At 32.3% G+C, this 16,397-nt stretch overlaps 1 protein-coding gene across 1 annotated transcript; it reads right to left on the reverse strand.

Annotated features, from left to right (window-relative positions):
* Positions 1-1,020: 1,020 nt before the first annotated feature.
* On the reverse strand, positions 1,021-4,420 carry LOC132751009 (uncharacterized). The gene is made up of 2 exons (XM_060741108.1): positions 4,316-4,420; positions 1,021-3,096 (listed from the first exon to the last, which is right to left on the reverse strand). The coding sequence occupies exon 2, from the start codon at positions 3,087-3,089 to the stop codon at positions 1,323-1,325; it is 1,767 nt and encodes a 588-aa protein (XP_060597091.1). The 5' UTR covers positions 3,090-3,096; positions 4,316-4,420; the 3' UTR covers positions 1,021-1,322.
* Positions 4,421-16,397: the final 11,977 nt, after the last annotated feature.

The following is a 16,397-nucleotide window of genomic DNA, read 5'->3' on the forward strand; positions in this document are numbered from 1 at the left end:
AATATACCTCATAATTCACTTATAATTGTCAATAACTCAATATACCTCATATTCACTTATAATTGTCAATAACTCAATATACCTCATAATTCACTTATAATTGTCAATAACTCAATATACCTCATATTCACTTATAATTGCCAATGTCTTAATATACCTTATATTCACTTATAAATGTCAATGTCTCAATATACCTTATATTCACTTATAAATGTCAATGACTCAATAAACCTTATATTTACTTATAATTGTCAATATCTCAATATACCTCATATTCAATTATAATTGTCAATGACTCATTATAAACCTCATATTCACTTATAATTGTCAATAACTCAATATACCTCATATTCACTTATAATTGCCAATGACCCAATATGCCTCATATTCACTTATAATTGTCAATGACTCAATATACCACATATTCACTTATAATTGTCAATGACTCAATATACCTCATATTCACTTATAAATGTCAATGACCCAATATAACACATATTAGCTTAATATAGTCAATGACTTTATATACTTCATAAATACTTTTAATTGTCAATGACCCAATATACATCATATTCACATATTATTGTCAATGACTCAATATACTTCATATTTACTTATAATTTCCAATAACTCAATATACCTCATATTTACTTATAATTTCCAATAACTCAATATTCCTCATATTTACTTATAATTTCCAATGACTCAATATACCTCATATTTACTTATAATTTCCAATAACTCAATATACCTCATAATTCACTTATAATTGTCAATGACTCAATATACCACATATTCACTTATAATTGTCAATGACTCAATATACCTCATATTCACTTATAAATGTCAATGTCTCAATAAACCTCATATTCATTTATAATTGCCAATGTCTCAATATACCTCTTATGCACTTATAATTGTCAATGACCCAATATAACACATATTAGCTTAATATAGTCAATGACTTAATATACTTCATAAATACTTTTAATTGTCAATGACCCAATATACATCATATTCACATATTATTGTCAATGACTCAATATAACTCATATTTACTTATAATTGTTAATTGTCAACTCAATATACCCAAACTTTCCTTATAATTGCCAATGAAATATAATTGGTATATCTATGAAATGCCAATAGCTCATTGTATATTCACTGTACCAAACATACTTATCATAGATCTTTCATGCTTTTCTTCAAATGATGACAAACTTAAGTAAATATTTTACATAAACTCCTGCAATTTGTCGCTTACATCTGATCATAGAATACTGTCACATATAGAGAAAATAATTTTCTACTGATTTGTTGCCTTAAAAGTGGAAAATGAGTTTGTCCCTATTGTAGAAATTTGAAGATTTTGATATATAGTTTCTTTCTTCAGTGAAGTCTAAGGTGCTTGTGTACATTGTACATGTGTCAGCAGACCAGTAAACAGCTTGTGGGCTCTGTATATTCTTCAGAACAACCTGTCCTTCTGTGCAGTCCCCCGATATCTCCCCTACGACATTGCTGGTACGATAACCAACAAATACTGTCCCATCTTCTGTCATCGCCACGCCACATGGCTTGTCGGTACAAACATATTTACCTTTCACTTCCCCTCGCCAGTTTAACTTGGTAACTGTTTTCATCTTAGAATCAGATACATAGATACAAGTGTCACATGATGTGACGTATACTGGATTTTTGAAAATATTTTCGTCTTCGATTGTGTGTAAAACAGTTCCATTGATGAGAAGGATTTGGACTTTGGCAGGTCTCAAAAGTGACTTAAACGAGACCACCAGTTTATCTTTATAAGATCCAATACCCCAACAGTTTCCATCAACCTTTAATGTGCTCAGCAACTGGTTCTTTGTCAGGTTGTTTCTTGAAACATATATAAACTGAATCGTTTGAATGTCTGGAAGTGTGACGGCAAGTTCATTATGTGAAACTGATGTCACATCTCTAGGACGACTGTCGAAGCATTGCTGAGATAGTACAGACTTTCTGTAGATATCGACCATTTTTATGGCCATGTTATCACTAAAATCTGCGATGATTAGAAGATCAGGTGTCAGGAGAGTCATTCCTGTTATCCAGCAAGGGTTCTTGTCTTGTGACGTCTTGATACAGATTTTATCCAAGTGTGGACATTGTCTGGACTTGAAACTAGGAGCTCTACCTTTCAGTGTTCCCATGAAACCCTCTTTATGAAGTAGATTTAGTATTGCCTCGTTTGGTTCAAACGTGTATTCTCTGACATCATATTCTGAGAGCCTAGCAACACTCTGCCCAAAATCTTTTATCATTTGTTCTGTTTGTTTGAGTTCCACGAACAAATTACTGGGTTGCTTCGATATGTTGAAATGTTTAATCGCATTGGAGGCTAACTTCAATGATTTTGAAACATCTCCACAAACTGTTTCTACTTGAGTCAAATTCTTGCTATTGTCCTTTTGAATGACTTTTGCAGCTTCTTTGACTTGTTTTTCCATTTTATCTAATCTTTGATTGATTTTTGTTCGGAACTTGTTTATGTCTGCCAATGCATCTGCCAAAGATTGGTTTGATTCATCATTTATTTTCTTCATGTCTTTAAGAGATTTGTTACACCTCTCAGTCATGTCATTGATCTCCTTTAACACATCTTGATATTCTTTGCTATTGATGCTCTGGCCTGAAATGTCAGGTATGTAATTCAGTTTGCAGGAAGCTGCTGTATGCTCATTGCTGACACAAACACTACAGAGGAGAGCTTTATGATCGTGACAATAAAACATGATCAACTCAGTGCCGTGTTTAGGACATAGTTTTTTGAAGCTATCTGACTGGTTACTTATTCCAGGTGACAGGCTCTGAGGCATGCTGGATTTGTCTAGAAGAACATGGTGTCTCGAAAAAGTTTGTTGTCTGTGAACTGTGCAGCAAGTTTGACACAAATGCTCTGAGCAGTTTATACAAAAGCCATGAGCAGGAAGTCTTGGTCCACTTCTGTCACACAACTGACAGTAAACTTTATAGTCTTCTTCAGACCCCATAGAGGTTGTTGAAGACGAAAAAATTTTGATGAGTCTTTTACCTGGGACAGCCATGACTTTTCTGAAACATAAAATAAACTTAACATGTTGTAATTTAACCCTTTCCCCCATGAGCATATTGTGAAAAATGGCCATTTTCACTGAAAAGCCTCCTCTTACAAGTTCAAACTGCTGTGAAACTATAAAAAATGCTTCAATACTAATCAAACTTGGCACAAATGTTGACTGGACCATTGCCTTTGTAACGACATGCTCAGTCTTAAATTTCCTGTTACCATGGCAACGAGGGGACATCTCAAAATTGCCAAAAATCACTATTTTGCCTCGATTTTTTCAATCAAAATTTATTTCAATGTGCTGCAACTTCTCAAGGGATTGAGATAGAGTCAAAGGCTTTTCAGCGTTGGTTAAACGTTACCTTATGATCGACCTGGGGTCATTTTAAACCTCTCACAAGTCCAAAATTTTCTTGGCGATGAGGGGGACTGCCCCCCTTCAAACCCCCCAAATAGGACATTTTTTCACTATTTCAGGCCTCAAAAAGGGGGGGGGGGGGTCGAAAGTGCGTTGTTTTGCGTATATATGTGGTAAAGGTTAACATAACATATACTGCGAATTCACTTATATTCGTGGTCATGAAATTTTGGGGCATTTTGGTGGGTTGTTAAATTCGTGGATTTTCAATTTCTTGTAAAAAAATTAATAAATAACCTTATGCAAAGTAATCTTACACTTAATCGCCTCGCATTTTACTAACCGCATGTACATATCTTCAAGTATCACACAGCGCTTGTCAAAAGATTTAATCCTTGCCTCTGGGCATTCATTTCACAAAAATCGGCGGAAAAGCTCCGATGCATGTTTGTAATATATAGAATAGAGACATGGCAAGAAGTATTTGTTAGGATAATATTTAGTTGGATCTTAAATTTGTGGATTGACCTAGTCACGAAAACCATGAAAATTCGTGCCCCACGAATAATAATGATTTTACAGTATTTGATGCATATATATGTAGTACAAATGTAGTAGAGACACGAAATGGTGACTCTGTCCCCCTTAGTGAAAATAAAAACAAAACCAAACAAGGACACATAAAGTTGCTAGTTTTACAAAGAATACAATTTAATAGTTACTGTATTTTATATTTTGATGAAGCTTTTATGACTTTAAGACTTTGTTTTGGCTTTAGTTAAAACTAGAAAGACACATAGTTATTTTTTACAGACATACAAATTTACTTAACCACATAAATTAAGTTTTAATTTTAAGAAACATACCTTAAAATATTTTCCAAGTTAATCAAAAACACTTTTATTTTTACTGTTTTATTGAATATTTAAGAAAAAACAAAATTGACTTTCTGAAATCTTGATAAATTCAGTACAACAGTACTTCCTGCTGAACATAACAAAAGTAAATAAAAGTTTGATATATGATATCTACGGCATGTCTTAACAGTAAATGCAAACTGACACCTATGCATATAAAAATGCAATCTAAAACCTTCCCAACGAAACAATTTTTTGAAGGTCATTTAAAGGTATTCCAATTAGGTTCTAAAGCCAATACAAAATTTTAAATTCTCACATAGACCAGTTGTGACACTTAAAGCAGCATACCTCAAGATACATGCTTAATTTCATGAAAATTTTGAAAATATATTTAAAAGTACAATATTGTAAAGTTAACTAAAAATGTAATTTACACATTGCAAACTGCAATACATAGAGGATATTTGTTTGTTTGTGTGTAAGATGAAATTTTATTTCATCGAGTGGGCTTTAAAAACAGTATTCTCACGAGTGGCGAAGCCACGAGTGAGAATACTGTTTTTAAAGTTCACGAGATGAAATAAAATTACATCTTACACAACAAACAGACAAATTTTCTTTTTATTTTATGCTTAAAAACAAGTTAAAACGAAATTTCCATAATTTTAACGTTAATATTAAAACTGTTTCCCCCATTGAGAGCCCCATTTATTCGGAATTTCTCATTAAAAAAAAGAAGTCTTGAGCTGAAAAATAAGTCCGCCAATCAACATTAAATGACGGTGATATTTATTAATTTTATTAAAAAAATATGAATGATCGCTTGTTTTGATAATAAAAACAAACAATTCTTGTAAGAGAAAAAGTCCAACCATCCATCCATATTTCTGTTACTTAGTGCGAATTTATATTAGACCTGGCTTTGTAAAATGTAAGCGGCAGCCATTTTTTAAAGTTGTGTATTTCATGGGAGGAAAATAATTGTGTAAGATTCAGAGGGATATAATTTGGATTTGTTAGTCATACACATTTTTAAAAGAAAGAAAACTTATTTGAGGATTGTAACAGACAAAAAATAAGTGTTGACAGATGTGAAAACATTCAGAAAAGGAGCTAGGAAAATGGAAAACCTGGAAACCTGCTCAAGAACGCTGGGTTGATTTAACTTATTCTTCGAGTTATGGCTGTCAATGCTTTCAATTTTTCATAAAGCATACGGTAGTTATTGCTCGTAGGATACTTTAATATGCCCAAATGTCATCAAGAGCAGTTTTGCATGGGGAAGGAATGTATTTTTGAGACTGTCAAAATGAAACAAAAAAACGAAATTTGGTGATTGGAATTTCATGAATTTAAATGAATAGAAGTAAGTTTTCTTCTTTTTATTACTTTTGACATTAATTTATTTATCAATTTCAGTTTTGCTTTTTCTTTAAACAGCCTGACATTGTCAGAATTGTCAGCAAAAATAAAATTGAGGTACCACATGGGGAAAATCTTAAAAAAGTAGTTTCGTCATTGAAAAGAGTGAAATTATATTTTGATAATTTTCACTGTGAAATTACCAAATATAATTTTCACGGATAAATCAGTAATCCACTGAAAAGCATAAAATAAATCTTACAATTTGCGTAAAACAGTGAAATTATCAGTTTTATATCACTGATATAATTATTTCTATAAACCACCGAAAAGCATGTAATAAAGTCTGTTAAAGATTGAAGGAATTGTTATAAAGAATAAATAGTTACCTTACCTTAATCGATTCTAAGTTCAGTTAATGATATAGATATATAAAAAAGGTTCATAATATGCCCATATGAAATGCTTATTTTTATTTCTCAAGAATTTCTTATTTTTGTTATCTTATTACAGTATCAAAATAGTAACTCATTGGCCATCCTTATCTTTAGCTTCTTTTGCTCTTGACAATTGAGCTGTGTCATGACAAAACCAACATAGTGCGTTTGCGACCAGCATGGATCCAGACCAGCCTGCGCATCCGCGCAGTCTGATCAGGATCCATGCTGTTCGCTTACAAACCCTATTACAGGTAGAGAAACTGATAGCGAATGGATGTGCAGGCTGGTCTGTAATCCATGCTGGTCGCAAAAGCACTATGTTGGTTTTGTTATGACGCGGCTCAATTGGTATATTGTTGACATTTGGTATACTTAAAGTGATTTTGTATTTTGCATGGAAGTCAAAATACTACATGAACTTGGTTTACATTTTGCCACCTTTGTTTATGTGACACATAACAGCATGGTCTGCACTACTTTCTCTAGTTGTTAAACATCTTACATACTCTAAATCTGTTAGTAAAACATAATTAAACACATGTTTGACATTTCTAAAGACTTTAAACAGATTATAATGATTTTCTAAAGCATAATGTGCCTTTAATATTGCATAAAGGGGGTCACCATATCACCATAATATTATATCTTTGAATAATTCAGAGGTCACCTTGAACAATATTACATCCTTTTTTAACAGGAATGTCATGTTGTTGCATATCTCATGCTTTAAAGGAGGTCACTTTGTCATATCTCCTTGCATTAAAGGAAGATCACCTTGTTCATATATCTTTGCTTTATGAGGAGAATCATTGTTGAATATCCTTGATCTATAAAGGAAGTCACCTTGGTGGTGGTGTTGATAGTTTTCACTCCGGATCATGGCAGTAAGCCGCACTGAATTTACCAGAGCACAGTTCAGCGTAAGCATCGTTCATTGGCAGGCTTTCAAGCAGTTTACCAGTTCAAGTTGCCTTTCGCAAGGAACTGATAACTTCTGTACATGCCAGAGCAGTGGTACAGTGCGAATGACTGTAGGAAGGATTTTATGATCAATCACAATAAAAGTGAATTGACCTAAATGTATATGATATCCATGCTTAATAGTTAGCACACCTTGTTGTATATCCTTGCTTTATAAGTGACATCATTCTTGTGTTTAATAAAGTCACCTTGTATATCAAGGCTTTATAGGGAGGCTACTTTATTGTATACCCTTGCTTTATAGGGAAGTCACCTTGTCACATATCCTTGCTTTATAGGGAAGTCACATTGTTGTATATCCTTGCTTTATAGGGAAATCACCTTGTTGTCTATCCTTGCTTTATAGAGAAATCACCTTGTTGTCTATCCTTGCTTTATAGGGAACTCACCTTGTTGTCTATCCTTGCTTTATAGAGAAATCACCTTGTTGTATATCCTTACTTTATAGGGAACTCACCTGGTTGTATATCCTTACTTTATAGGGAACTCACATTGTTGCATATCCTTGCTTTATAGGGAACTCACATTGTTGTATATCCTTGCTTTATAGGGAACTCATCTAGTTGTATATCCTTGCTTTATAGGGAACTCACCTGGTTGTATATCCTTGCTTTATAGGGAACTCACCTTGTTGTATATCCTTGTTTTATAGGGGACTCACCTGGTTGTATATCCTTACTTTATAGGTAACTCACCTTGTTGTCTATCCTTGCTTTATAGGGAACTCACCTGGTTGTATATCCTTACTTTATAGGGAACTCACCTTGATGTATATCCTTGCTTTATAGGGGACTCACATTGTTGTATATCCTTACTTTATAGGGGACTCACCTGGTTGTATATCCTTACTTTAAAGGGGACTCACCTTGTTGTATATCCTTACTTTATAGGGGACTCACCTGGTTGTATATCCTTGCTTTATAGGGATCTCACCTGGTTGTATATCCTTGCTTTATAGGGAACTCATCTTGTTGTATATCCTTGCTTTATAGGGAACTCACCTGGTTGTATATCCTTGCTTTATATGGGAACTCACCTTGTTGTATATCCTTGCTTTATAGGGAACTCACCTGGTTGTATATCCTTGCTTTATAGGGAACTCACATTGTTGTATATCCTTGCTTTATAGGGGACTCACCTGGTTGTATATCCTTGCTTTATAGGGAACTCACATTGTTGTATATCCTTGCTTTATAGGGGACTCACCTTGTTGTATATCCTTGCTTTATAGGGAACTCACCTGTTTCTATAACCTTGCTTTATAGGGAACTCACATTGTTGTATATCCTTGCTTTATAGGGGACTCACCTGGTTGTATATTCTTGCTTTATAGGGAACTCACCTGGTTGTATATCCTTGCTTTATAGAGAAATCACCTTGTTGTCTATCCTTGCTTTATAGGGAACTCACCTTGTTGTCTAGCCTTGCTTTATAGAGAAATCACCTTGTTGTATATCCTTACTTTATAGGGAACTCACCTGGTTGTATATCCTTGCTTTATAGGAACTCACCTGGTTGTATATCCTTGCTTTATAGAGAAATCACCTTGTTGTCTATCCTTGCTTTATAGGGAACTCATCTTGTTGTCTAGCCTTGCTTTATTTAGAAATCACCTTGTTGTATATCCTTACTTTATAGGGAACTCACCTGGTTGTATATCCTTGCTTTATAGGGAACTCACATTGTTGTATATCCTTGCTTTATAGGGAACTCACATTGTTGTATATCCTTGCTTTATAGGGAACTCACCTAGTTGTATATCCTTGCTTTATAGGGAACTCACCTGGTTGTATATCCTTGCTTTATAGGGGACTCACATTGTTGTATATCCTTGATTCTTGCTTTATAGGAAAGCCACCTAGTATCAATGTTCTTGCTTCATTGGGTAGTCATTTTGTTGTATTAAAATTGCCCTTGACTAATTAAAAATTTGCAATTTTCAAATTGTGTTGTGCTTAGCTCAATTAGTATTTGACCTGGAGTCCATGTGTTGTTATGCATCTGGTGGTTTCCAATTAAGATGACATTTGACTTATTATAAGCAGCCTGACTAACATTACATGACTTTTTGTTAAGTGCAAATAAGACATGATTGAAAATAGCTCAGTTCACATCTGCAAAACTCTAAGAATGTCCATGTACACATACAGAAATGAGAAGTATAATGCTAACATATTGGTCAAAGTGTTATAGAACTGACCTTCACATCCTCTGAGCCAAACTAATGCTTAAATCATCAGCTAGTCTCAGAACAGGTTTGTCTTAAATATCAATCTTTAATAATAATAAAAGTTTATGACTATCAAGTGGCCATATAACCATGGATGAATCCATCATTATCCTATGGATACATTTATAGTTGTATTTTCTATCAAAAACCCTTAAAATTTGAATGGACTGTTCCAAATTCATGGCTGGGCAAATCCATTACATAAATTCAGGAGGTAAAGAGTTGAAAAGATAGCATCTGTTGTGTGACATGGGGACCGGCCATCTGTTGCTAGTGTATCTACTGATATATCTATGATTAAACTGTCTGATATAATATATCATATACTGTTTATTGTCTATGATTCCTATCTATGTAATAGAAACAATGAAATGAAATTTGTAAATAGGGAGAATAACATTTTTTTTGAAGGTATTTATTTATCAGGTTACCCTGTATAGTCAGTTTTAAGTGACAGTTTAATTGTTTAAATTGTTTTTAATACCAATGATGTGCATTGTATGTACATGGTATATTGTTTATGTGTTTTTATGTAACTATAACAGTATCCGGTATTAACAGTAACATGCATATAAATTATAATACTTGTTCAGGAAATACAAATACTATTTGTATTATTCTAGAATCCTTGGGTTTTACCATTAATAAAGAAAAAATCTGGGTTTTTTTTTTTAACCAACACAGAGAATTGTGTTTTTTGGTATAATTGTAGATTCAGTTGGATTTAAAGTTTTTCTTACTGTGCAGTGCTCATTTTAAAAAGCAGTGAAAAAATTTCATTATCAAAAATATTTACTTAAAAGTATTTTCAATAAGTAAATTCTTAAATGCCACTTATTTTATTTCCTCTCTGTTTCAAGGTGTAATTATGATACTTGAATTTTCTTCATAAATTGTCTGACTTTAATACTATGGAAGTACATTTGCTTTAAAAATGCCCTTTGAAGTGCCTTAATTGCCCTTTGAAGTTCACTTGATTAAGTTTTCTTTAATTTATTCACATTTATACTCAGTACCTCAGGAGCTTCTTTGATGCACCAGATGTCCATAAGATGTTTTATTGTATCTCTTATTTTAAACGACAGATTTTATGATAAAAATATTATGGATTCATCTTTTTGACTTAGCAAGTCTTTGCAAGATTATTATCTTACAAAATTGTCTAAATGTTTGGCTGAATTTGGAAGAGCAGTAATTGATAATGGAATCAGTAATTTATTTCAATTAACAAGTTATGTTTGATAGAAAGCTTCCTATTTGCATTAAGGACCTGTTTTGTTTAAAAGGCATTCCTGTGTTGTGCCATTGTTATGCGAAAAAAAAATGTAATTATGGTAAATGTTGCCAATGATTCATCAATGAATGTTTTATAGTAACTTTTTAAACGCCTGTTTTAAATTTATATAGGATGTATAATTGTCCCTGATGTGTGGGCAGTAACAGATCCTGTATGTTGTAATTGAGGTTGTGTACCGCACTTAAGTGAAATTATATATATGTATATGATTATGCTTATAAAACAATTTTCAAACATTGAAGAATATGTAAAATATGTACTGCAAATATTTGTACATATTATATGTAATAATTAAAATATATGCATTCATTTCTTATTGAAAAATTTGACTTAGTCTTTATAGAAAATATTTTTTTATTACCTACCTTTATTTGCATGAAATGTTAAATTCGGTAATATCTTTATAAATAATGCTTTTTGGAACTTACAAAATTGATAAATCTTAATTTGAGCATCATATTTATGATATAAAACCATAAAAAGTTTGTGTAAAAGGATCTTTAAGTTTCGTTTTAGCAGCATTCAGTTTTGGCCTGAGCATGTAGCATGTAGGTATTTATGTATTATTTGATACAAATGTACACCACCATGAGATGTATTGCTGTGCTCTTGAACTAGGTCAATAGTTCACAGGTCAAGGTCATTCTTAGAAGTCAAAGGAAAAATGGTTGTTCAGGACAAAACATGGAGGGATTTATTCCCAAATAACTTGTCACAAATGATCATCATTGTGAGGCTGTTAGATTATGCACAAAATTAAGGTCCTTGCAACAAAGGTCAGATAAATTTATGAAAATGTAATTTAATGTATGGACAGTTTGGTATCCTTGGATAATCGTGAGGGATTATATCAAAATCATTTTCACTGATGAGACTTCATGTTACCAGTATAATCCAAATCAAAAATTATATATGCAAGGTCAAGTCAATATATGCAAGGTCAAGGTCACCAGAGATGATGAAATGGCCAGATTTTGTCCAGAGCACTTCTTATACATACATAAGGGATTATACTATAACTTTGATTTGCTGCAAATGAATTTTCACAATTGTGAACCAGAATTTCACAAATTAAATTCAGGTCCATGTGGCCAAGGGTAATGTCATACATAATATGAAATTTAGGTCACAGTGGCCAAGGGTAAGATCACATTTAAAGGTCATAGGTCAGATAAAGAATGAGGATATAATTATGTGTATGGATTATTTCAGTCTTAAATTGAAGGATTATATGTTCAGGCAGGAAACTGAGTATTGTCAGCATAATTCTGGTCAATGTACGGTCAAGGTCATCACCTTGAACAAGGTCACTTTGTCTAAGGTCAAGGTCACACCTACTGCTGTGCAGCAAATTCAGCTTCCTTTGGTTGAAGTTAAGGTCATATATGGTGGCTTATTTGAACTATTTACTAAACTTATCATGATAAAAATGCAGTTTTGTAAACTTTACTTGTCAGGATAAAAAATGCAGTTTTGTAAACTTTACTTGTCAGGATAAAACTAGAAATGTGTCCATAGGACACGGGTGCCCCCACCGCACCACTGTTCTGTCAATCTTTTTACTAAGTCAAGGGAAATAACTCTACAAATACTGGATAAATCCACAAGCGAAACCCCAGGTGCAAATCTAAATATGCTGAGCAACCTGGCCATAAGGTTTAATGACTATGTCAAATCCTTTTTGAGTAACTTGCGACACAAGTTGAAAATTGCAAAATTTTCTAAGTGAAGGGCAATAACTCTAAAAATACTAAATAAATCCAGACGAAAATACCCTGGTGCACAACTGCACATACTGATCAATATTCTGTAAAGTTACATGACTCTAGGTCAAATACTTTTTGAGTTACGTGCGACACATGTTGAAAATTGCAAAATTTTACTAAGTCAAGGGCAATAACTCTGAAAATACTAAAAATATCCAGACGAAAATACCCAGGTGCACAACTACACATGCTGATCAACATTCCTGTAATGTTTCTTGACTCTAGGTCAAATACTTTTTGAGTTACATGCGACACAAGTTGAAAATTGCAAAATTTTACTAAGTCAAGGGCAATAATTTGAAAATACTAAAAATATTCAGATGAAAATACCCAGGTGCACAACTACACATGCTGATCAACATTCCTGTAAAGTTTCATGACTCTAGGTCAAATACTTTTTGAGTTACATGCAACACAAGTTGAAAATTGCAAAATTTTACTAAGTCAAGGGCAATAACTCTGAAAATACTAAAAATATCCAGACGAAAATACCCAGGTGCACAACTACACATGCTGATCAACATTCCTGTAAAGTTTCATGACTCTAGGTCAAATACTTTTTGAGTTACATGCGACACAGAAGTGAACGGACGGACGGACAGACGGACAATGGTAAATCTAAATGCCCGCCACTAACGTGGGGGCACAAAAATGCAGTTTTGAAATCTTTTAATAAGATATACATTTCCTAACATTATCATATCATATTTCATTGCTTGTCAAATATTCCCAGTCAATTAGCTAGATGGAGCAAACAATTGTTGCCCCCAAGGGTAGCTTTCCTAGTTACTGACCTCCATTTTTGGTAGTAAATATCTTCTCTTTCTATTGTCCGGTGATAATTTTTGGCATTTAAACTCCTTCTATCTCATGCAGATCGTAAATATGACGTTGTAGGTATAATTTATGCTCTATACAAATTGAACTTTTCAAATATTTTCTATCAGGAGAGACTCTTAGTCGTTGACAGTGTGAAAGCATTATGAAATATAACGGGATATATTATTGGAGATTAAAAACTACAAAAAGCGTATTGCCCTATAGATAATGGGCTTACAATATTTTTATCACGATATTGTAAGAGGTTTTATTTAAATATAGATGTATACTGTTATAAAAGAAAACTTAACAGTTCAGTTCTTAAATTGCAGTTAATTCAGTTATCTATTGGGAAAATAGGATATTTCGTTTATTTAGAGTGAAGAAAATTTATTTAAGATTTTTGTTGAAACAAATTTTTTTTATGATTTAACAGAGCTTTCTTACAGAAAAAGTGTGCGTATTGTACCAGTATACAGGATGTATATTTTTATGTATTTTTTTCACAGTTGATCGAGCTATTTTGAATACAGTTGTTTAGTCGTGTATTATAACATATCAGACATAGAGTATAGGTATAGTTTTCCTATGCATGACATCGGATATTATAAACTACAAGTTGTATTATTTGCATGCAAACTCCGATAAATTGTAAATAAATGTTCTCGTATTTCGTTCAGGATGTGAATTATGATACTGCAGTGAAAACGAGGTACAGCATTCAGAGGACCGATATTTTGTGTGCGTTTTTCGGAGGACAAATGCAGAGTAGAATGTAATTTCGGAATTTCGGAACAAACAAAATGTAAGTATATTGATATTTTAATTGAGTTAATTAACCCTAACAATGGTGAAAAGGAGTTCAAGATAATTTGTAACTGCATGTGCACTGAATTTTGAAATGTCCATTACTTACTTTTACCTGTGTTTACATAATCCAAATATTTGAATCATTATTTAAATTTTATAAATCTCAAGTTTTTATTTCGAAAGAATAAAACATAAGTGTTCGTGTGTGAGGCGTAATGTGCCTCTAAGTCATCAGAATATTTTGAATAAGTTTGAACAGTGCAGATTTAATTCATTGGCGACGCCGGTGAGCGGCGTCGTCTATTATGGAACGCTTTTTATTTTTGCCTATGGAAGGAGCTGTTATTATTAGCAGTTAATTTCATGTTGTGTAAATTAGTTTTATTTTGATTCGTAAAAATCAAGTAAACAAATGTGTTGTTATATTTGTATTTAATAACTTTATGTAAAAAGCATGTGCATTGTGATATTATTTTCACGAAATTGCGGGTTAAGTTTAACAGCTTGTTTTAATTTGGAGTGCTCAAACTATTATGATCATCAGCATGTGTGCGTAGTTTGTTAGTTTATACAAATTTATTTTAGTTTGTTTGTGTTGGAAGCTATAAGCTTATTGAAACACATGTGAATCTGCTCCTGCTAAAAACCATCCAGTACTAAGCAATTAGTGTAAAGGTTCTTGCTCAAGGATCGAACCCTTGATGGGGTTTGGACCCATGCGGCCAGAATTCCTTAGATTACTAGTTTGATGAGTTAACCAGTTAACCACTATGCCATGCTGCAATTGTGCTGAAAGGGTGGTTGAAGCTGTATGATTCTGTTGCAAGCCTGCTAGATATGAATATGTGAAGTATTTCTGGAAATTATAAAATTTTAAGCCTAGTTTAACATAAGTATAAGACTATCAATAATCAAATCTATTTTCCTTTTAGACCATAATTTGTTTTTGATTTTTTTACTGTGTTATTGTGTTTTGATTGGCGCATAAATACAAATTATATATGATCCTTTGATTTGTATATCTATTTAAGTTTTAAATTTTTGTCACACTTCGCAAACCAAAGGCTTTATAGGTATTTGATAAATTTCTGTTTTTAACTGCAAGTTTTCATTTTGTTTACAGTACAAATTTACTACAACATTAATATGTTGTAAGTTAAAAGTTTGAAAAAAAGTGACATTAAGTTTTACTAATTCGGATATATTCGACTTCGCTACTGACCTTCCATTATACTATAAATAGATTTAATTAGATGGCAAATATCCAAGTCTACTGGTATAGGATGAATACAAAAATTTTACTGCAATAATCTAGTTTTTATATACCCGCTTTCAATATATTTATTTTGTAAGGACAACATTCACAAAGTTAATAAAGTAGGTTTATAATTTCAGTTTTTGAATACATTGGTTAAAGCTACATATGCCTCCAGATTAGCAAAAATTTGTCAAGAAAATCAAACTTGAAAAAACTGTACTAAGATTTTAAGAAAAGTAAAAAAAAATCAAAATTTAAGTAATAGTTTACATGTTATGTGCGATTAATGACTGACTTTGCATTATTAATCTCCATATTTCTACTGCATGACTAATGTTGTATTGTGGCTATTTTTGCATTTTGACCTCTTTTTGGTAACTAATAATATGTAGATTGTTATAAATGACTTACAGTGTTCAGTTCACAATATTTTACTTTTAAATGCATTTTCAAAATTTTCATGAAAATTAGCATGATTCTGGAGGCATGCTGCTTTAAATCTATAATGCTGCACATTAAACTATAATCAATAAAATATTTTAAACTTTGTAAAAAGTTATAATTAATTTGTTTAAGATGGGCTATCTTTATCCCATAATTATACAAAAATTTTTATCAGATAAAGTCAGCTTTATATATAACACCACACAAGTCATGATGTTGTAAGTTTTAATATTTTGTAAAACAGGGATCTTTAATGATATTTATATAATTTGTTTATCACATACCTGAGCTGATTTTGTGACTTAATATAAATGGTATTTGCAAGGATGTGCATTTATTTTGACGTTATAATTATGGTCAAAATGAAAAAACACGCTAAATGTTAGTGTTACACTAAAGTGTCAGTGAAAAATTATTCTTTTGTACTTTAAAAAGTCTTTAGTTTAGGTATGTGATAAATAGAATATTGTATTCATGTAGATTCATTACTGAATTTATTGAACTCATTGAATAAAATAATGTTTTGCTTGCCACAGGCTTGCATAATAAAATTTTATTCAATTCTTTCAATAACTTCAGTATTGAACCTGCACTATTTCAATGTCCTCAATTTATTTTTCCCTGCCGGAGGTGACTGTATAACAAGTTCAGTCCAAGATCACCAGCAAGATAATAGTCTGC

Source organism: Ruditapes philippinarum, unplaced genomic scaffold, assembly GCF_026571515.1.
Source record: "Ruditapes philippinarum isolate M1 unplaced genomic scaffold, ASM2657151v2 ctg1868_1_1_1_1, whole genome shotgun sequence".
In the NCBI taxonomy this organism is placed as follows: domain Eukaryota; kingdom Metazoa; phylum Mollusca; class Bivalvia; order Venerida; family Veneridae; genus Ruditapes; species Ruditapes philippinarum.

Excerpts from the sequence above, each read along its gene's own strand:
- LOC132751009 (XM_060741108.1), bottom strand. The coding sequence starts at position 3,089 with ATGGCTGTCCCAGGTAAAAGACTCATCAAAATTTTTTCGTCTTCAACA.